Below are 22,441 nucleotides of genomic sequence, written 5' to 3' on the forward strand. Positions count from 1 at the left end.
AAAGTGAGGTGTGTGGATTGCATTCGTACAGGGTCAAAACACTGCACGGTGCAAAAAAAAAAAAAACTGCTCAAATTTCAAATGAGAGCCCTCATGCCCTTCCTCTCCAAGAAGCCTTGTTTCTTGCCGGAGGTCAGATGAATAAACGCCTCTATTTCAGAGACCCTGCCTTCAACGTCGCCAATTATAGCATGTGACTTTGGTAAATCATCCAATTAGGAATGCGTAACACTGCCAGCGTAAGTGTGCCATGCATCAAAAAAGGAAGAGAAGAAAGAAGGGGCAGAACTCAAGGCACAAATGGAGTGTGGTAGGGAAGTTTACATTGGCAGTGAACCGTTGATTGAAAGTGTTGTTCATGTATACCACTCCTTTCTGTAATGCCTTCAGGCCTGGAAGGTATTTTAGTAAATAAATAAATAAATATGTTGACAGTGAAGTTCGCTTCATTGCAATCATTGTGGCACAACCTCTTAATTTTATTTATATGCTCTTACTTGAAAAGAATTTGAAAAATTACTGCAGTAAAACGCTCTAGGTGGCATCCTACAACATCCAGTGTAACAGTACATCCAAAATTTTAGCCTTGTGAGAGACCTCGGCACGAGACGCAGTTGGAACATTGTTACGTCATGCCGGCATGAGTCTGAGGAAGGCACAAGGCTGTCTTCTGGCACCAGGATGGGCGAGCCACCACTTATGCGGAAGCAGTTGAGGAGAGAGAGCTGCCGTGGCCACAGTGTACTGAAGCTGGCCAGCCATGATGGTGATGGCCCCGGGTAGCAGCATGTTGACATGACCATACAGGCCAGGCATGCTAACGTGTTCTATTCCACGTGCGAATGTGCACCCGGCATTCTTTTTCGTCGGCGCACTGTAAGGAGTTGTTGTGCCGCTGCAGTGTCATTGCTTGCTTGGTTTCTTTGGACGTTTACCTGCTTGCAGGTGGTCAAACCATTCTACATCTCCATAGCTGCTCATTTTTATGGTGGCAAAATGCACATTCAACATTGCTTTTTCACATTTTTCTGAACAATTTAGACAAGCGCCGGAATACCAGAACACTTGAGCACTGTGGACTGAAATATTAAATTGGGAAATTTGAGTGGGAAAGAAACAAAGTATCTGTAAGCTCAAAATCTATATTTCAAAGGGACACTGATGAGAAAAATTACTTTAGTAACACAAAGCGCCGCGGACACGATAGAGTCCATGAGCGACGTAATAAGAACCATTCAAGCCGCTCGCCCGAACGCACACATAACCATAACGACTGTCGCTCCCCGCCTACAAAACAAACACCGCCCACTATTCTACCAAACTAATGCACTCATGAAACACAATGAGGAGATTAACAAGCTAAACTCACTAATTTTCAACTTAGAAAACGTCCATAACAATGTTGACACCATGCACCACGCGGAAATACACGAAGCACCACACGAACACCTAGCTTGGGATGGCTTCCACTTGAACCGCAGTGGAATAGAGCTAGTTTCCCAATACATCAAGTCCTTTATTAAGGACAAGTACAGAAAAACTCTTTTAAATTCCACCTCAAATACCACCTCCACCAACTCTGCGGAACGTGCAACCGCGAACAACACGACTGTGACAGTCACTTCGAGGACACAGGGAATACAGACAGTGGAATGTGAAGCAAGCCACTGCACAAGTGAAACAGTCAACACAAGAACAGTTGGAACACAGACAGTGGAATGTGAAAAGAACCAGAAGGCACACACACCACCAAAAATGACATCAACCACCATGCAAACAGACACAATGGCAACAGACAACAGAAAACCCACCACCGAAGTCTACACACAGACCCCCACACGCCTGCCTGCACACACACAAACTCAAACAGGGACCGAGATCGAATTAAGCCAGGCATACGATAATAAACCGGCCGAACGGAAAAACACCCCACGCAAATCTGCCCGCAAGAAGACAAGTAAATGACAGACATCGCAAATCAATAATTCCTCAATGCCACGAAGCACCGAATTCCTACAGGCTAGAAAACTTACCAAAAAACATGTGAGCTACACCTCCCATCTGAAAACCTACACAAGCTGCACCGAGAAAAATATAATTCCTAAAGGCCTAACACTCAAGGCTGTACCAGCTCTAGGAACACTCCCACCACACCATCGCGCAAACTGGCAAACAACATTACATAATGCCTCACTTTCACTTTTGAATATCCTCAAAGAACACTGCGAAGAGCAAATCGAAACTTTTAACCACAGACTTAGGAACATAACCCTGACACCAGATGAGAAGAGAGATTTAGAACATTACGGCGAAAAACAATCTAGAAAATTGGTTCAAAAACAAAGGAAAAAAGCAAATTTTAATCAAAAAACAACCTTCCAGCCAAACAGCCACCACACCCAGACAAGAGGGACCTCGAGCTTAGAAGGACCAGACAGAAAGGAAATTTCCACAGAACTAAACCGCTCCAATGTTATAGACATTTCTAAAACATTAAGTCAAAAAGAAATAGCCGTACTCAGCAAGGGCTTAAACTTTTGCCCCACGAACAACACAATAAATGAATTCGAGCTTCACAAGGACCTCTCAGAATTCTCCCGACGAATGCGTATCCGACACTTTTTTGCAGACACACCAGACACCGGGACGACACCACTTAGAGCCCAATCCACTTGGACTCCCGAACCAGAACAAGCCATAGAACTTGACATATACCTTAAAACTATCACTAAAGAAATCATAAGCCAATCCAAGACATCTAAGCGACCTAAAAACATAACTGCGTCGGAGAGTCATATCATTTCAAATCTGAGCTGCCGGAATGACATTGTTATTAAGGAAGCAGATAAGGGTGGAAGTATAGTTATTTGGCCAATAGAAAAATACAAGCACGAGGCTTACAGACAACTAAACAACCCAGAACATTACCGCAAACTAGATAACGATCCGACATTGTCCTATACAGTGACAATTACCAACAGGCTGAAATCACTTTTGGCTGATGAATTGATAACACCATCAGAATACAAATTTCTTAAACCAAGCAACAAAACTGCCGGACGTTTTTACCTCCTTCCGAAAATTCATAAAATTCCATCCGCTGAACTATACACTGCTATTATCCCAGGCCGTCCGATAGTATCAAACAACAACACCCCGACAGAGAACATCTCCACATTCCTTAACCACTACCTTGGTAACTTGCCGAAAACACTTCCGTCATTTGTACAAGATACGCCCCACCTGCTGATAATTATAGAAGACATTAATACTAAAGGCACACTACCCCACAACACAATTCTCGCAACACTAGACGTCACGGCGCTGTACACCAACATTCCAATCCCTGATGGTTTATCTTCGATAAAACAAACGCTGTCTAAACACAGTGCACAACACTCTACTGAAGTTTACCTGTCTCTCCTTGAATTAGTTCTCACACATAACTACTTCGAATTTGAAGAGAGTTACTACCTACAGATACATGGTACAAGCATGGGTACGCCTTTTGCACCAACCTACGCGAACATATTTATGGGGATTCTAGAAACAGATTTCCTATCGCGCTGCACTACCAAGCCCCACACATACCTACGATACATAGACGACATACTCATAATCTGGGGACAGGGCCAAGACAGTCTAGATAAATATGTATCCTTTCTAAATTCTGTTCACCCAACAATAAAATTCACATCAGAATCCTCAACTGAGCGCATAAACTTTCTGGACACAACAATATACATTGACAATGGTGAACTAAAGACAACGCTGTATAGGAAACCTTTCGACAAACAACAGTACCTAGAATATACCAGCCACCATCCCAGACATTGCAAACAAGGCATCTTTAAAGGCCAAGCCACACGACTACGTCGCATTTGCGTTGAAAACCAAGACTACATAGATAGACTCGATCACCTTAAAGAAACGCTATCAAACAGGAACCACCCAAACAGTGACCTTCAAACAGCTTACATCGCTGCAACCAAACTTGATCGAGCCGAGGTCCTCAAGCCCCGCCCGAAGATCACAAGAACAACAACGCCTCTTCTTACTACTAAATTCTCAAACGCACTCCCAAACGTGAATAACATCCTAAGTAAATACTACCCGATTCTCACCAGCAACCAGAAACTTAAGATTTTTCCCGACCCTCCCAGAGTAGCCTACAGACGTAACACTAATTTTAAAGATGTTCTTGTGCACGCCAAACTACAGAAAAAGAAGAAGTTGGGAACCAATCCCTGTGGTCGCCCCAGGTGCTCTACATGCAAACACATTCAATCCACTACTACAGTAAAAAGTACAGCGTCGAATTACACACACAAAGTAACTTCGGCTTTCACCTGCACATCAAGCAATGTAGTCTACTGTCTAGAATGCGCCGCTTGTAGCAAACAATACATAGGTGAGACCGGACAACAAATCAATACAAGACTCAATGGTCACCGCGCGGACACAAAACACAATTTACCCAAAGCAGTAGCCAGCCACTTTAATGAACATGGACATATGTTTGACAAAGCAAGGCTCTATATACTACAAACAAATTTCCGTTCCCCTCGCGAAAGGAAGTACACGGAATCATACCTCATACACAAGTTTAATTGCCTACACCCGACAGGAATTAATTTGGCACGCGGCAACTTAGAATCTTTAAAAGCTGTAACTTAAATCTGAAACTCTCATATCATCAACCAATACACAAAACACATTAGGCCACCAGCCAACTTTAATTCTTAACCTCACCTACTCTTTCATTTCGGAGGAAAAAGGGGGAGAGGGGGAGAGAGGAGGAAGGGAAAAAGAAAAAAAAAATTTCCTGCCTACTACTCAATTTAATGTACTCTTTCAGGATTTTACGTCTATACCAAGTGTACTACGATCCCCTTCTTCCATGTACACTTGCCCGCGCCCGCTTCTGCACGCGTCGCCCTCCTGTTTGCTATACCGATTTCGCCCCCCCCTTCCCCCTTACCCCTTTTTTAGTCTTTTTTTTTTGAAACCCCCTCGACAACACATTCCGAAGTCAATATGCCTTTTTCGGCGCCTCAACCATCGCCTTCTGGATGCCGCCGTAACGACACCTACGTTAAGCGCGTGGGGCAGTGCCCCTTGAAAGACCATGCCGCTGCCTTTCAGTCTCCCCACCATTGCACTGCAGACTCCCCGTCGCCACCTTAACTATTTCAAAATTACTCGACCTATTGCTTGACCGGCCGTTCTAATGCCTCAAAAACATGCCGCCAACGACTCCCCCGGATTACCTCCTAACCCTTCGCATCCCCAACACGCTCCCAAGCCCCCGTATTTCTTAAAGATTTCATTTTTCTCTTTCTTTTTCTTTCACCCCCCCCCTTTGTTGTGTCTTGGTACGGCCCTGGCACCCCCCCGCTTTTTTTTTTCCTTCTTTTCCCCTTTTTTCTGCTTCTATTTCTTTTCTTTCCTCCCCGCGTGCCCACTCTCACGCTCTTGTCCCTTCGTCTTGAGAATGAGGCTCACAGACGTCGGATGGCAGCGCCTGTTCCCTCTTGTAATCTCTCTCTTTAAAACCAGCCGCCAGCGACAACACCCGCACGTGACGTCACTGCACTAACCCTTTAAAACTAACACGCCGAGGATGACGAGGCCGCCTTTGACGAAGATAGGTCCACCTATCGAAACGTTGGCCAGCCTGTCTGAGGTACTTCAACCCTGTTTTAAAAAAGTTTATACCACAGTTAGGCTGTATTGGTAACTTACACTTGTGCAATGCCAAGAAAGGCACCCTTACCATGAGAGATATCTTGATAAGCCAGAAAAGACACAAAAACAAAAGTTGCCTGAAGCTGCTGCCTTCGAGTTCCTGCTGGTACAAGCTTGCCATAGAATCAAGCATAGTTAATTTTTTATTGGTAAAGACTGACTGTATTGTGTTCTAAAGAAGTCAAAGGGTGAACTTGGAAAGCTCTGAGAAGTTATAATTTGTCACAATGGCCCAACTAGTAAAAATAAAGGAAAAAGTACTTTGATAATCCATAATGCACACTGATGTACCATCCTTGGGGTTACTGTGCAAAATTAGTGAAATTTAACTGACCTTCACTTACTCTTGCAATAATCGACCTATTACAGTGAAGTGAACAAAAAAGTGTTTTGAAATAACGTTTTATCAGTATAAACTAGCTTACAGTGTTTCTCTTTAGCATTCCTTTAAAGTTTAAAGTAAATGTGCAGGTTACTGTCTAAAGAACGGATGAAAGAACTGGCTCTATTTATCTTTGCTTTCCATTGATTTGAATGATGTTTAGTGGTACAAAATTTTTTGCTAGCAAAGCAGTAGTAAATCTTGTTTTGCAATCACAAAACTTATCTTGCTATGTGCTGTCCACAATCAGTCATTGCTGCACCTGCTGTCTCATGCCGATCACTATGACTGGTGGCAATCGGAACACCATAACGATTGGAGCACCACTAGGCAACAAAATGCTGCTCCATAAGAGAAGTTTTGCAAATAAATACAAGCTCTCTTGATGAGTTTGTGCCAGCTGGGTTGTTGATAATTACGCTAAATGCACTAGCGAACTGGTGTGCACACACCACATTGTAGGCTGGTCCGAGCATTCTTTGAGTAACAAATCGGTTGTCTGGAGTGGTCGTCTGCTTTTGTGTGCAGAAGCACCAGCTTTCGCTGAACACCGAGGAGGAACAGTACTTCATTGTGGACTTCACAAACAAGACTGTGGACATTCTGGCACGGCTTACCGTGCAGCAGCTCTGCTTCGGTGGGTATTCTCTCAGCATTTGTGCGGCAAATTTTTTTTCAGTGAGTGCAACAGGTGGCTCGCTAATGCACATATCTGGCTTTCCATATCGGGAAACATGCAAATATGTGTGTTAGTGAGCCATCTGTTGCACTCACAAAGAATTTGTTTTCCTTAACATGGGACCAGCTTACATTTGTTGGGTGTCTTTAACTTTTGTTGAATGATAAAGCATCGTTATACACATAGTCATCGTAGTCAGCTGGTGTATATGTGTGCCATCTTTTTCCCCCAAATAAACTAAGTTGCGAGTTAATTGCTTCTTTCTTTACTCTGCCCGTGTTCTTGATCTTCAGTATCCAATTTATTTCGGCAGTGAATCCCTGACTGATGGTCATGATTGCAGTGGCTTTTTGCCAGTGCCTTCCCTAGCACTGCAGTAATCACCATCAGTCTCATAGACGCTCTTTGTAATGCATGAAACAAGGATGCAGACAAAGATTAACATGCATGGCTAGGCTGGGTAAACACGAAGGTGAAGACACAAGTGAAGTCTGCGTCCTTGTCCCCTGTGCTACAAAAAAAAATCCTGCTGCAACAAAGATTAACCAAAGCATATAGAATATGCTGTCTTCAAATACTATGGACTTGTGTTAATTCGACTCTGGTTCATTCAATTTTTCAGTTGATTCGACCCCGACCGAAGGTCCCCGCCAACACCCATACATTCCTATTTGCCAGAGCTTCCGTCATTTCAATCTCAACATTGGCCATCGCCAGATAATTCGAACTTGACCTGTCAGCTTCGCCTCAGTACAGCCGCTTTATGCGGTGAAGCGCACCTAAGTTATTGCAGTGAAGCATATGAGGACTCAAAAGGGGTCACTGTCACGGGACAAAGTACACGTTTCTTAATTATACAGGCGCGCACGCTCCATCTCCAATGACAGTACGAGCACCTAGATGCCTAATAAGCATACTGGCAGCCATTCAGACCTGTTTCTGACATTGCAGGGGCGATTTGAGCCCTCGTTTCATCCGCCATGCATGTTTTGTATGGGAGACCGTTAACTGGGCCTAGCACGCGTTCCTTAATTGTACACAGGTGCACCGAAAAGCGGACAACAGCCATCTCTGCTTTGAGAAAGCTATTGAAAAGGAAGGTGGTAAAATGAAAAAAAAAACATAAACGTTGTTGAGGGGACGTTTAAAGCCAACAAAAGAGCAGGGGTCATTCCAAAACTTTAAAGGCTTGCTGGCAAACTTATTAGGTGTCTCGGTGCTCGTACTGTGACCGGAGACGGCGCATGTGCGTGTGTGAATTGAGGAACACGTGTTGGGTACCAGAACAGTGTTCCGCTTTCTGTTTGGTGTGCTTCACCGCATAAAGTGGCCGTATTGCGGCGAAGCAAACTTAAACGGCATATACTGCTAAGGAAATTAACAGCATGTTTCGGTGCTTTCTTTTTTCTTCTGCCCTTTCTTTAATTAAACCTGCTGGATAATTCAGACAGTTTCGTCAGTCCCGTCAGGAGCTAATTAATGAACGTCGACTGTAATTGGACTTTTTGTTGTGGCATTGTGAAAAGTTATTTAACCAGCTGGAGATGATGATGGTAGAACTCTAGCAGCCTAATATGTGCATAAATTGAATTCCTGAGCAGCACAACTTCAAGTGACACTACGAAAATTTGTTTGAATAGAATGTGACTTCGTAAGCTTTTTTTTTTTTCAGAAGTAGTAAAAGTGGTCTAGTATCTTGGTACTGCTTGTATGGCAGTTCTGTTAAACAGGCTTTCTTATGTTTTCAGCCACCAAGTGTGCTCCAGACATTTTCTCACGGAAGGAGAATGGTGAGTTCTTGCTGGTCCCTGGGCATCTGAGTGCACTGTTAGTGAATGACAGCCGTGTTGACATTGGGCTGGATAGTCTTTATTTAGTCAACATCGGTGTTAAAGGGACTTCATGCTGCTGAGAAGGATTTGAAGACATTTGCAGAGCTTTCATCACAATGCGTGGCTCATTGTGTGACACTCAAATGGGAAATTTTAATCTACCTCAGAGAAGTTGCAAAGGTTTCAAGAGCTTTCATGACGAAAAAAAAAACCAAGTGCAGCATCACACCCATGGGAAGTTCAAATATGCCACAGGGGACTTGATAAAATTGCACATGGTCATGCCCAATTTTAAAAAAAGCCTCGGGACTGTGCTCATTGCAAAAGAAAACACCACTGCTTTAGTTTATGGTGGCATCACGAGTAAATAGAGTTCTCTTCACATTGTTTGCGAATTACATGACAGCATAAGAGAGCAGTATTACTTGACGTCATTAAAAGGACATTGCATGTTTCATCGCTTATTACTGTAATCTTATTACTGTAATGTTATTACTCGCTTATTACTGTAATGATGATTTTTGGTAGTCCCCCTAAATCACCATCTTTCCTTGCCTTCTTCTGTGTTTTGTCTCCCCTTATACATCTCTGTTCATGATAACCCTCTAAGCTGCCGGCACATTGACCTCTGCCCATACCACACAGTGGCCATGCAGGTGCTGCAGCACCGTCCCGGCAGCTATTACCTCTCGCTCGCCACCACTTCGGCGAACCGGCGTTCAAACGCCAGTGTGCCCCACGACACAGTGGTCAGGGTGGCCCTGCTCAGCCACCAGCATCCTCCGCCAGCCCAGCAGCAACAAAAGCTGGTGCCAGGCCCTGCAGATGCAGCAGCCCTGCTGGTGCATGACAAGCACTGCTGCCAGCCCTGACGGGACAGTGCGTCCACTCCTAACAGACTGATTCGTTCTGATGGTGTGCTGTGACGGAACTATGTTGGCACCTACAGACCTGTTGGAGGAGGCATTTTCTACTGGAAAGGCAGTGGCACAAGGCTGCGCTGCTCCATTCATTGCGTAAATAACTATGGAGGCAAGCTGGTCTTGACCTTTCTGCTTCGACCGAGCACCCGTTACAAAAATTTCTTTAGTTATTTTAGTGCTTTAAAGACATGCAGGAGTTCATGGTCGTGAATTTCATTCTCTGCTGGTTCGCTTTCATTTTGATAGTAGTAAAATCTGAAAGAGCTTACTTAGATGCATATATTGAAGTGCATGTGAAATAATCTCAGGTGGACAGAATGAACTCCGCATACTCAGCTACGAAGTCTTTCGTAGCTGAGGTGTCTCCTTGGAACATTGCAATCCCATCAATCAGTCTCAAAGGGAAGCAAGTTTGCACATGTCTTCTTTCAGTGCTTGTATCTTGTGAGCCCGCATTGCATTTGCAGTTAATTTTAGTGACACGACTTGGAGATGAGAACACATGTAGCTGTGCTTTAAAACTACAGCAGGACTGTACTTCAATAGGGAAGTGCAAAAATTGGGGAAAATAGTGACAATCTTTGCTGGCATGCTTTAAGCGGGATTGCTGGTTTTCCATGTTAGTAATGCATACCTGCCAACTCTTCCAAATTTTTGGTAAAGGTCATGAATTTGGGCAGGTTCTACAATTTTACTGATGTTGTGTCTTGTTTTATGAAAAGTGCTAGTAATTAGTGAAAATGTTCTAAAGCGTTTTAAGAATGGGGTTGGTGCAAGATTGCAAAAATGCACTAAATATATTTGTAGTGGCACTTGTGCTGCCCTCTTATCATGGTGCAATACTCCACGCGCCATAAATTCACTTGCTTTGGGAAATTTATTCAGACAGGTTCCTGAAGTGCGTGAAATTGGCGTGGAATTGGAAAAACTCTCTGATCCAAAATGTGTGTGTTGCTTGCCAGTCTCTGTTGTTCCAAATTTGCCACTGCCTAAAGGCTGTGTGTAAAGGTATGTGCGCACAGAAAATGTGCATGTATTTTACAAAGGGTGTCTGTGGCCAGGGTAGGCTTTAAAGATTTTTGCTCGTATGGCATTTTTATTCATTTTCAAGTTTGCAGGTTGGCAGATATAGTCATGATGCACAATGAATGGTTAAATGAGTAAAACAAGAAAGTATAGTTGCTTCTGTATTCTATTCTCGCTTTGTACACCCTGGATTTGTCATTAACATTTCCAGTTCAGCTTTGTCAATCGCAGCCAGTTCGTTGTTTTGAATTAAAGAACTTGTTTTGCTGCGTGAACCCTTTCACATTAACACATTAACTCATGTTATATATGTCAATATTCAAAGTGGAAATGTAGTAGTGTACAGTTATAGGACAGTTGGTTCTTTTTGCCAGTGTCAGGCATTTTGCTGGAAGTGTGCTCTAGAACAACGAGCTGGCCTGCACAGAACAGGTTCATTGTTATGTCACAGCACTGATAAATTGCTTTTTCTGGTCATTCGGTGTTCAGGGCCGAACTTACTTCTGCTGGGTTATTATATTGCTCGCCAGATGCCTCTGCTTTTGAGCATATAGCGTGTTATTGTGAGCATGGCCATGACTGGGGAGGATATTTACTGTCTTTCTTTTTTGTTGGTTTCTGTGTAAACCAATTCCAGCCAAATTATTGTGGGAGGTGTCCGAAATTTGAAGATTGGAAGAAATTCTTTAACATCAGAGCTCAGCAACAAGAATCGGAACTGCTAGAAAAGTGACCGTACCTCAAGTAGGTGCGCTTTAATGTAGTTCACAAGCCATTTGTGTTAATATATACGACAGGATGGGTGTGTTTGCAATGCGGAGTTCTTAACTGAAGAAGTCATTTCTTGAAAACACATTTCTTAGATGAAGGTAGTCGAAGGAGAGATGGTAGTTGTCATAGTTTGAAACAAAGATCGTGCCCTTTAAGCACAGCGCTGTTTCTTGTCTTTTTTCCTGACTGTTGCTTACCTGTGTAAGACCACCAGCTTTTCTGCTCATGCTTGGGTAATTATTTGATTTTAAAGCTTCTTTCTAAGAACTTCTCCATTAGCTGCAAGGCACAGGGCGATGCTGAATTATTGAATTATTTCAAACTCTTGTAACTCTCTATGTCACTGAATGCAAAACTCTCTTCATGAGCTCAGCACACAAGCCTGTCCAATCACTGTTTCCTTGTGTCAGGCATTGAGGTCCATCTTGAATTGTGCTCAGTAGGGGGACACAATGACTGTGTCAGCAGCTGGTTGTGAATGTTTTGTTGGGAGTCAACAGCTGGTCTTGGTGTAAGTGAACAAACTTCTCTACATCCTTGCTCGGTGAAAAAAATCTAGTCAAGGGCTGCTACGTTCACAGCCATGCAATAGGTCCTTCTCACACGCCTGCAACATATTGTAGTTACTTGGGTCAAAGCAGATAACTATAAACCTAACAGTAAAGAGAGTGCTTTCCTAAATGAAACCCACTTGGAATGTGAACAAACTTAAAACATACTTTCTTGCCTTCCCTGCTAGTCCCAAATGTTTGGGATGATGTGTGTGTGGTACAGAGGCCCAGTGGTTGTCATTTACATTGGCATCACCTGACTTCCTTTATCACACGGCATGCTAGCGTGAGTTCTGTTCATTAGGAATGTTGTGACATTGAGGCAAGCCTGCTTGAAACGATACTCACATTAGCACAACTCTGCTGAAGTCACATGCTGCAATACCTCATGACAAGCCCCCGAGCAAAATATTTAAGTAACACATGCACTGAAATACTATGCTAGGTGGACCTCAACAACATCCTGGTATTGAAAACATTGCAAAGTTCGTTATATAATGGTGGTTTATTGCTGTATAAATGTATTATTGGCATTGCAATAGACAAAGTGGAAGGGTCAAAACGCTGACCAATGCCGCCTTACAAATAGGCATTGTCATGTGCTTTTTGTAGAAAGTGTCCCTCCGCTTCCCTCTATTTTTGGGAACTGTACACCTATAGCATATTCAAGCTGCAATTTATATTACTTCATGCATATGCATTTATTAAATTATAGAAATTATATTATGCATTTGTTATATTATGCCAAGAAAGGATGTCTCTATCTTCTTTTGTGCAATTATTTTTTTCTACGAGATTTCCCTATTTATTCGTTAATGACTAGAGTTGACGCACACTTGAAGTGTCTCTTTCCTATATTTTTATTATATTTTAGGAAATTAGCACTACCCAACATAATTGTACTCTGTATATATTGTGACTTTTGCTTTTTTGCTTCAGCACAACTATGGTTTGAATGTTTATATTGTTGTATCTGTTTGTTTTGTTCTTCTATTGTGTTTGATAGTGTTATAAGGCATACAAATGCAAGTACTTTGACACCTAAGGAAAGGAATGTAAGTTGCATGTTTACAAGATGGTTAACGACTGCCATATACTACTGGAAGCACATTGTGCTTAGAAATAGCAACATATATTTTAGTTTCTGTTCAATTCATGAAAATCAAAATGTTTTTTTTCCGTGAAAAATAAAGCTTCCGGTATTATGACTATTTTAGTTTGCAGATTACACCGGTACGTAAAATCATATATACTTTTTATGAGTGTGAAGCTCACCTTTGTTCTGAATGTTTTTGTTGTGTGGTAGGACAAATTTTGCATCACACCTTAATGTAGCCAGTGACCATAAAGTAATTTTCTTCAGTGGAAAACTTCGCAGAAGAAAAAAAATATTGATTTGATTTACTGTGTTACATTCTTGCTGGTAATATCAGCAAATTGCAAAACCTCCTAAAAGTTGCCGACATTGCTGTCTCAATTAAATACGTTGCTGATAGCGTGCTCATGACAGTTGACAACTGTTATATATAATAAACAACACACCTACGGCTCAACTAATGTCATGAGTTACTGCTTTAGATTTCCCAGGTTGTCAGCTTTCTCGAGGTACTGGCATGCACCTACGGTTCGATCGGTGCTACCTTCCTGAAAATACAGAACTAGTTGCTGACCAGGTGTTATGTCCTTATTGTAGTATCATTATTATAGTCTAGCATGCAGAATAATATTTTGACTACGTTGGACTTGAGCATGACAGAAAATGCAGTTGCATCATGTTTATTAGATTCTCTCTCGTACAGAAAAATGTCTCGAAGCTGCCTCCTTGAACGTTTTTGACATCCAAGAACCTTTCTAACACAAGGCACAGGTAATTGGAGGGCAGTATCGATTATTAGGCTGATGATAATGATGGTACATCTGTGCTATAATAGTTTGTTGGCTATTGCATGAGATATCGAAACAGTCTAGTCATCAGCAACTTTCATCCTCTTAGTGCATCAACACATGCTCAAAAATAAAGGGAAAAAGTGCATTAGTAATTGAGTGGTATTATGTCATAATGTGTACAATAGTACAAGTTCAGAGACCATTGTGATTGCCATTTGTTTGGCGTGTTGGTAAATTGAAAGCATATTTAGCGCCAGCAAACAAGGACGCGCATTGTGTTGTCGTCTCCCTTACGTCCTTGTTTGCTGGCGCTAAATATGCTACCATTATGATGCTTGTTTCACTGTTTCACAGTGGCTGGTTTTAAGAGAGCATGTACAACAGTTTCATTGCCAGTCAAGTCATTTTTTTTAAAAGACGTTTCACTTGTGCTGTTGGCTCTTATAATGGAATCTCATCTGTATTGATGTTTAACTGGGTTTGATCTGTCCTTCCTGTCTTTATTTATACTAGTATGTGCAATGCCTTTACACAGATAATAAATGTGTTATTTTTTATGACTAACACATTTGCTCTTGGGAATAAAGAAATTACACACATTAGTGCTACTTTCTTAGAGCTTGCGTCTGGCGCACAAACAATGTTTGTGGGTGTCTTGAATCTCACAGGAGTGCCGACCATCGCGGGTTTGGGCTTATTGAGCCTCAGCACCTGCATAATCTGCATAATCTGCCATGTCGCTGTGTGTGTGCTCAGGGTTTCATTCAGGCACCTTCCAGTCTGGCTAAAGGAACACAGGAGAACGTATAACACAGGAGGAAGATGGGGGAATTACCGCTATGGGAATCTTTCTGTGCATTGTCACCGGTGTGAAATAAAGAAGAAGCCACGTGAACACTTGTTGAACATATGTTGAATAGTAGCCAAAAATAAGAACCAGGATGTTAGGGAGATAATTGAAGCTGATTGCATTAGAAAGGCAGATGTGTCGTGTGCCGGCGCACCTCCTGTTTTTTGTTGTCTACACAAACTTTTTGAGCATGGCCACCTGATGTCGGCATTTTGGTCTTGTGACATCATGAAGGAAAGTGTTCACATGATGCCATTTTGTGAATAAACGATCACTTGGAAGTAAGCGCTTGTGTTGTCTACACCTCACTCTGTCCTTGTTTGTGCATGCTTGACCATGATCTGCTACACGAACTAAGTGGCAAAAACACAGTACACACGAAGCTATCAGCGCTCGGTGCACTCTGTCCCCATCGCCGACCGCTTACAAAATAGAACGCGCGCAGCTGCACCATACGCAATAGCCGCCGGAGTACAACGCCCTCCCCGGTGCCTTGCACTGACAGAAGATGGCGCGCTCACCACTTTCCTCCCTTGCATGCGCTAGACTTAGCCGCCATCATCGACTCAGCCTCGAACGCTTTCACCTGTACATGCAGCATATGGCATGTGGCAGCAGTGGTATCGCCCTTGGGCTTGTGTGGAACATCATGTTGACGCCAACTCCCAAACTATGCGAATAGCCGTAATGCGTCATGTATGAGGCATGTACAGCAGCAGGGCTCCTGTCTCGCGCTTCCTTCCGGACATGCCGCATACACGTTTTGGTGGCGCTGTCGTGAAGTCCACACATATATGTGGAACATACACAACGACCCATGTCGGTGTCGATGAGGTTCATTGAAGTGCGGCTTATACCCAGTGCATACACCCACAGTAATGGGCCACATTTTTAGAGTCTACTATCTCCGGGATCAGATTACAATTTTAGTAAGATAGGTAGATATCTAGGTAACCGAAGAGAAAACTGATCTGAGAATGCCAAGAATGTTTTTGCCATTAAAAAAACGGAAGATAAAAAGGTAATGTTCAGTTATCAGTAGTGCATTTGTGACCTTTCACCTGCGTGCCATTTCGCATAATGCCATATGTGAACGCATACCAACTCAGTCATTGTTCTATGTTGCTGAAGATGTAGCACGCTGCTCCACACATTCAAAAACAAACACAAGTTTCGTACTACCCTAGGCTGAAAAACTCGGAACGGAAAATCCGTTTGCAGCAGCTTTGGCAATGGCAATAAAGTTATTATTCACGTATTTGATCCCTTGAAAAATTCTATAAGCAGGAGACCGAGCTGCAACGTGAGCCCACCCCCGAACGAAATTTCTGGCTGCGCCACTGCCTCAAGGCACCTGCCTAGCGTGAACCAATTCTGCAGTTCCCCCAGTACATCATTTTTCTCCACCCACTTTGACATCTCTAAGTGTATGGCTTGCATTGTCATTCTGTATATCATTGACGTTACCGTAACTGGCCTGTATGAACTCATCCTTATCACCTTTGCCTTTGTAGATGACGTTCATCTTGCTTTCACGCCATAAAACCGGATTTTTCCTTGTTCTAATCACTTGCTCTGTGGCATTAGTCAGCAGTTTCTTGCTCTTTTGACCCAGCTGTTTGATTAGCTGTATTGGGAATTCATTGAGTCCTGCTGTCGTGTTATCATGGACATTTTCTTCTGCTTTTTTTTTCAATAAAAGCTTTCTATGCTAAATTTTGATCTTGGACTTCTCTGTTGTTACTGGATCTGTTTGAGTCTGAGTTGCGCTTTCGTGCATGCCTAAGTTATACCTAATAACATCTATCATGCACCGCAGCGCATTGTCTCTTTCACAGATCTTTAATTGGAGCTCCAAGTGCTCTTATATGGTTCCAGAATTTTTTTGGGGCACCTTTGTCTCTTGCGAATGCTATGCACCCAACGTTCACTTGCGCGCTTAATTTTCTCTTGCGCGAGCTCACTTGACACCCTTTTCTTTTCTCGGTATGTGTTCCATCTATGGAGCACCTCTTCATCCTGTAATCGCAACTTTTTGGCTTCTCAATGATAACTAGACGCCTACTTGCGCTCTGCTGTAGCTTGCTTTATTTCCTTGTTCCACCACCTACGAGGTTTCCTCTTTCCAATCCAAATTTTTTTTTTGCCAGGTCTGTCTTATTTCATGCTGCATTACGTCTACCAGTTCCTTATGTTCCCAGACTGCTGTAGGAAAAGCCTCTATTTTCTTCTTTATGTTTTTTTTTCAATCTGTGTTATTTGCTCCTCATTCATGTTTAGAAATTCTGATGCTATTGGTTCTCGTTTTCCGTTAGTATCTCGCTCAAACTTTAATGTTAAATGTCTGTGATAGCTACTCAGGCTATGTATCCATGTTCGTCGATTACCATTTGGTCTAGTTGTTCATAGACCATTTCTGAGACTAAGGCGTAGTCTATAGATGATTGCCTGTTTCCGCATTGCCAAGTTACCTGTCCATGACGCTTACTCTCCCTGTTAACTTCTATAAGGTTCTTTTCATCACACAAATCCAGCACTAGAGAACTGTTGTAATCACTATAGCTATTTAAATCATACATGTGCATGTTCATATCTCCCTCATATCACTTGGCCTGACTTCTCGAACACAGTAAATGGCTTCTAATGCAATCAATCGATTCCTTATTTCTATCCCTGCTATCACGACCTTTCTGTATGTAAGCTACACCCAGCCACATCTTTTGCCTTGCCATGTGCCGCTAATCCATAAATGCTCCTTGTACTTTCTCTTTTACTCTTTGCCACTTCAGACCTCATCTAATTAGCATGCCTATGCGTACGCCTTTTCTTGACCCAGTCATTCTGTTGCATCCTTCCCATAAAAAACTTTCAATAACAGACGGCTGCTCCAAATCTCGTAGATGCGTTCCGGTGAAGGCATACTCACTGATCGCTTCGACATTCAGCTGCCATTGAATTTCCAGCCATTTTCCCTGCTTGCGACCACCCTGCAAGTCTATGTAACAAACTTTACCTTCTTTATGCTTATCCTTTGTGTGTCTTTTCCTAACTCCTTGTGGTCTAATTCTGCCCTTTACTTGTTATGTCGCTACAGTCAATACTTAATCTTACTTCCTGATTGCCTGGGGCCTGCCTGAAAAAGCTGCAACCCATACCACGAATCGACGCCCAACCGGTGTTGCTACACTTTCGCTAAAGTGTATCCTGTCGCGCACAAAAGTGCCTTCACAGCCTGCTCGGTGCAAATCTGGGTCGATGTCAATGACCGTAAAATTCTTCGCCTTAGCGAGCGTCCAAATTTCCCTCTCTACTGCAATCACTACCCTTTCAAGTGTATACCTCTACCTTTCAACCTCTGGCACCGTGCGCACTGGGATATGTACATCCTTTGATACATTCAGCAGGTCGGTGACCTCTTTGGCTATTTGCTTCGCGATCCTTGCCCCTCGTCCTTCCTGTATGTCAACCACTCCTTCCACTATCACCACTAGGTGCCTCTGCCCCATTGTGTTCCACATGCGTTCCTTGGCTAAATTTCGCTGTAACCTCCCTAATCTGTTTTCCCGGAAGCGCACTAACATGAACTTATTCGCCTGCACCTATCCTCTCTGTTATCGCCGGTTCTACTTTACGCATGCTGGAATCCCCAACAATAACAACTCGACGCTTTTCTGCTTCCTCGATGCCGAAAGCTGTACCTGAGGCAGCTATACTCTCTCCTCCTGTCTTATCCTTGCCCTTTTCCTTGTTTTCTTCCGCGGCCGGCGCGTCAGTGGTAGCCCTTCCGTGACCACTACTTGTGTTTCCACCACTGCTTTCCGGTGAGGTGATTTCGGCTTGCTTTCCTGTTCTCGCTTCGGAGCCAGCCCTATTCGTTGTGCTCGCCTCGAAGCGTTCACCAATGCTTTGTGAAATGGTCACCCTCAGCTTCATCTCTACATGGGCTATTATTAAAGGGAAGCTTTCTTTGCATTTTCCTTCAACTGTCCCACTGCTGCTGCTGCTGTGGCTTCTGATGTCTGGCACACCGTGGTGGGGGGGGTTCAGAGCGAAGGGGTGTGGCAGAGAAGCGATGAGGAACTCGTTTGTATCGCACCACGTCGAATGTGCACAATGTCCCCTGGAGCTCCCGGGTCGTCGCCACATTAACCTCTTGGCAGCTGTAATTATCCATGACGCCCCCGCAAGCGTTTACGTTTCTACCAACGTGCAAGTCCAGAGAGAAGCTAGACGATGGAAGAGAGGAGGGAGAGAGGAGGCAGGGAACTCGTATAACCGACACAGCCGCAAAACGAATGAATAACAGCCTTGTCATTTTTCATTCGCAGTTGCCATACAAATGCAGGGGTGAAAGGTGATGTGAGAAAGCAAGGAAATGCTGGATAAACTTAAGTTCAAGGCACGTGCAGTATGGTGCGTTTCTGCTATTTCTGAAAAATAAAACCATGCAAATATGTATAGACCACGGAGGAAGGAAACTAAGGAGAGGCCCTGATGTCACTCTTTGTGAAGCAAAAGTGAAGCCGGAAGTTGGCGTTGCTCATGGCGATGCTCCGCTTTTTGTGCCCCCCTCCTCTCTTGTTTACATCTTTCGCGAAACCACGCCGCGCTGCGCGTGGTTTCGCGCGCGCTCGCGCAACATCCGGCAGAGCACGGTGCAGGTAACACAGCGCAACAAGACACGGTGACTAACGCCAACCCGCCCACACAGCGCTTTTGCCATGGCGCGAAACCTACCAGCAGAGCAACACGTGTGAGCGCTCAAAATCAGAACAACGCCGCCATTGTGGCCCAAAAGGCGTGGCTATACAGCAAAAAAATTAAAAAAGCAGCTAAAAAATGAGAACCTACTACGTCATTTCCGCCACACTTTTCTCCTAGCGCGCGGAGGGGGTAGGGCCTCTCCTTAGTTTCCTTCCTCCGTGGTATAGACCGTTTTTTCTATCTAGTACACTATAGTTTTTTCGTAGGCGCCGCCATATTGTGAACGCAGTGGCGCCGCCTATGAGCAGCGCCATACTGGCTTGGGTGAAAGCGGTCTCTTGCATGGCAGGTATACGCTCGGCGGCAGGTTCTGGTGTTTGTTTTCGCGGTCGTGCGGTCTGTTCAGTATGGCGTGCGTTTCCTACGTGGTAAACGGTTCTGTGAGACGTGCTGAAGCGGTTTAATGCGTCATGGCCGGAATTTCTGCTGGCGTTGAGGTGGACGGAACACGCAGCGCGATGTGTGCACGCATATTTGAGCCCACAATCAGCCTCGGAGATCAATTGTGTATTTCTGAATGTTCCATTCACTAATGTGACCTTATTGCAGTATTATCTTCTAAGCTGCGGTTTAGGAGCCATGAAACACACGTGACGATCGTAACAGCGTGGGTACCGTTCTGCTACGATAGGAGCTGTGATGTTATACTTTGACAAGCGTTCAAACTGTTCTCTGCAGGTTACATTGCGTGACTACTTGGTTCGATGGGTGAGATTTCCGCCCCTGAATAAAATAGTTTTGGCAAGCAATAGTAGCATACCTTACAGTCTGAATTAAGCTTGTCCAGCAAAGGGACTCTTTACGAACTGCGCGAGCGTCCTAAGCAGCGGTAGGTACTGGATTACAGATATCTTAGTCCTGTTACCGCATAGTCCAAGCATACGGCGTCAGGGTTATTTATTTATAAACGTTGTGCGGCGTGACTATGTGAGGTAGTATTGCGGCGTTAGCCCGTTCTCTCTTGCTTTTTCGAAAAAGAGGATGATAACCGATTTTTTTTTTCCAGTTGCGTTCGTTCCGCTCTCTACGACGCACTCACACGTATTACGAAAATTTTTTCCTAAGAAATAGGCATCGCATTCTTTCTATGCGATCCCTCTCATATATTATGGCTGTATACAGGCCAGAAAGGCAATGCCGAAGCGCACAGCTTATGTATCGTGCTGGTTCACCAATCGCAGTGATCGCTGTGTTGAGCAGTGCCATCGGCCTCATGCAGGAAGGCCAGCGTAGACATACGGTAATTTGAAGCCTACTAGATTTGAAATGCGCGAGAACGATGCTGGTGCATCACAAATATTTGACAGCGCCTGCCGCTTAGATGTTTCGGGGTTGCCTTAGGTTGGCCGTGCACGAGCATGCGCTCTTATGCTTTATGTTTTACTCCCTACGCCAAGCGATCAGATAGTGAGCAGATTTACCATTTCATGCTGCTAATAAAGAGACACCTTGTTTCTTTGTTGAATTAAAACCGATATAAGCAAAATAGTTCACAACACCTAAATACACACCGCGACTGATAATCATGTGCGTACACCGCGGCTGATAAAGCGCGTCACATTTTTGCGCCCCCAAGAGATATTTCCGCCTATTGTAGTTACCGATGCACCGAAAGGCTTCCCTGACGACCTTATATGAACGGACATGGCGTAAATTTCACAAAGTACCATCTAAAACATCTCGAAATCGTTCCGCAGCACGCGACAGCAACACTTTCAAGCAGCGCCGCGCCGGATACCCCAAGCCAGAGAGGAGGAAAGGCTCTCCGCGTGCCCTATCCTCCTCGCTCGATGAAACGGTCAGACAATTTACGCAGGGAGTGCAGAAGCAGAGCACCACAGCATATAGGCGACACAAAGGAAGCAGTCACAGGTCAAATCAACACTTCTGTGCCCGCCGTGATAGCTTTGCAGCTATGGGATTGCTCGAGGTAGCAGATTTGACTAAGGCAGCTGCATTTCGATGGGAGTGAAAGAAAAAACGCTCATGCACTTTAATTTAGGGACACGTTAAAGAACACCACGATATCAAAATTAATCCGGAGTGTGCCAATAAGGCCTGCTTCATAATATGATTGTGGTTTTGGCATATACAGCCCCATAATCCAATTCAAGTTTAATGTTTCTGCCACAATGCGATGAGCCATGTGAGGCAATGACAATGACCCACCCTGTCGGAGATCATGAAATATGGTGCACCACAATGCCTCAAGCAAACACTTCTCCCTTTTGTGTTTTATGTACTACGCAGACAAGCAGCAGTGGTTCACGCAAGGTAATGTTTAACATCAACTCACCACTCTTGTGTCGGACAAAACATTGAAGAAATTAAACATTTGCTGTCAACATCGCCGCTAATTATCGTCAATCAAACCAAACAGCACAGAAAGCTTTGCTTATATAGATTCCCACAGTGCGTGGGATATGCATAATTAAATTTTTTCTTCTTCCTTCCTCTGCTTCTGTTCGCTCTTGAGTTCCTTTTGTAGCTTTCCAACCCACTTAGCCAGCCGAACCATCTTCTCTAGACGGTACCCGCCGTGGTTGCTCAGTGGCTATGGTGTCGGGCTGCCGAGCACGAGGTCGCGGGATCGAATCCTGGCCATGGCGGCCGCATTTCGATGGGGGCGAAATGCGAAAACACCCGTTTACTTAGATTTAGGTTCGAAATTTAGGTCGAAATTTCCGGAGTCCTCCACTACGGCGTGCCTCATAATCAGAAAGTTGTTTTGGCACGTAAAACCCTATAATTTTATTTCTCTAGATGGTCTGGCCACCATCCCAGCACACACATCTCACAGAGAAAAGCTGCACCATTCGCTTTGCGTACTGACTCAAACCGGTTTTCTTCCAACGCCTAAGAGCGCTCGCATTAAGAACAATGTACGCATGAGTTCGCCATAGTACCAACCATCATGTCGTACCAGTCCTACTAGCAAGGTGCACTACAAAGTAACCCTACTTGTGAAAAAAAGAAATAAAATAAACAAAAGGAAAAGATGGTGTAGATTTAGCGCGCCACCTGCCTG

At 43.9% G+C, this 22,441-nt stretch overlaps 1 protein-coding gene across 3 annotated transcripts in view; it reads left to right on the forward strand.

Annotated features, from left to right (window-relative positions):
* Window positions 1-14,361, forward strand: part of LOC135896082 (uncharacterized) — a 60,663-nt gene extending 46,302 nt beyond the window's left edge. For all 3 annotated transcript variants that reach the window (XM_065424423.1, XM_065424414.1, XM_065424430.1), the window contains exons 12-14: window positions 6,659-6,767; window positions 8,558-8,599; window positions 9,287-14,361. In XM_065424423.1, the coding sequence (XP_065280495.1) occupies window positions 6,659-6,767; window positions 8,558-8,599; window positions 9,287-9,513 (378 nt within the window). In that variant the 3' untranslated portion in view covers window positions 9,514-14,361. The remainder of the gene's footprint in view (window positions 1-6,658; window positions 6,768-8,557; window positions 8,600-9,286) is intronic.
* Window positions 14,362-22,441: the final 8,080 nt, after the last annotated feature.

The sequence above is a fragment of the Dermacentor albipictus genome, chromosome 8 (genome assembly GCF_038994185.2).
Source record: "Dermacentor albipictus isolate Rhodes 1998 colony chromosome 8, USDA_Dalb.pri_finalv2, whole genome shotgun sequence".
Classification (NCBI taxonomy): domain Eukaryota; kingdom Metazoa; phylum Arthropoda; class Arachnida; order Ixodida; family Ixodidae; genus Dermacentor; species Dermacentor albipictus.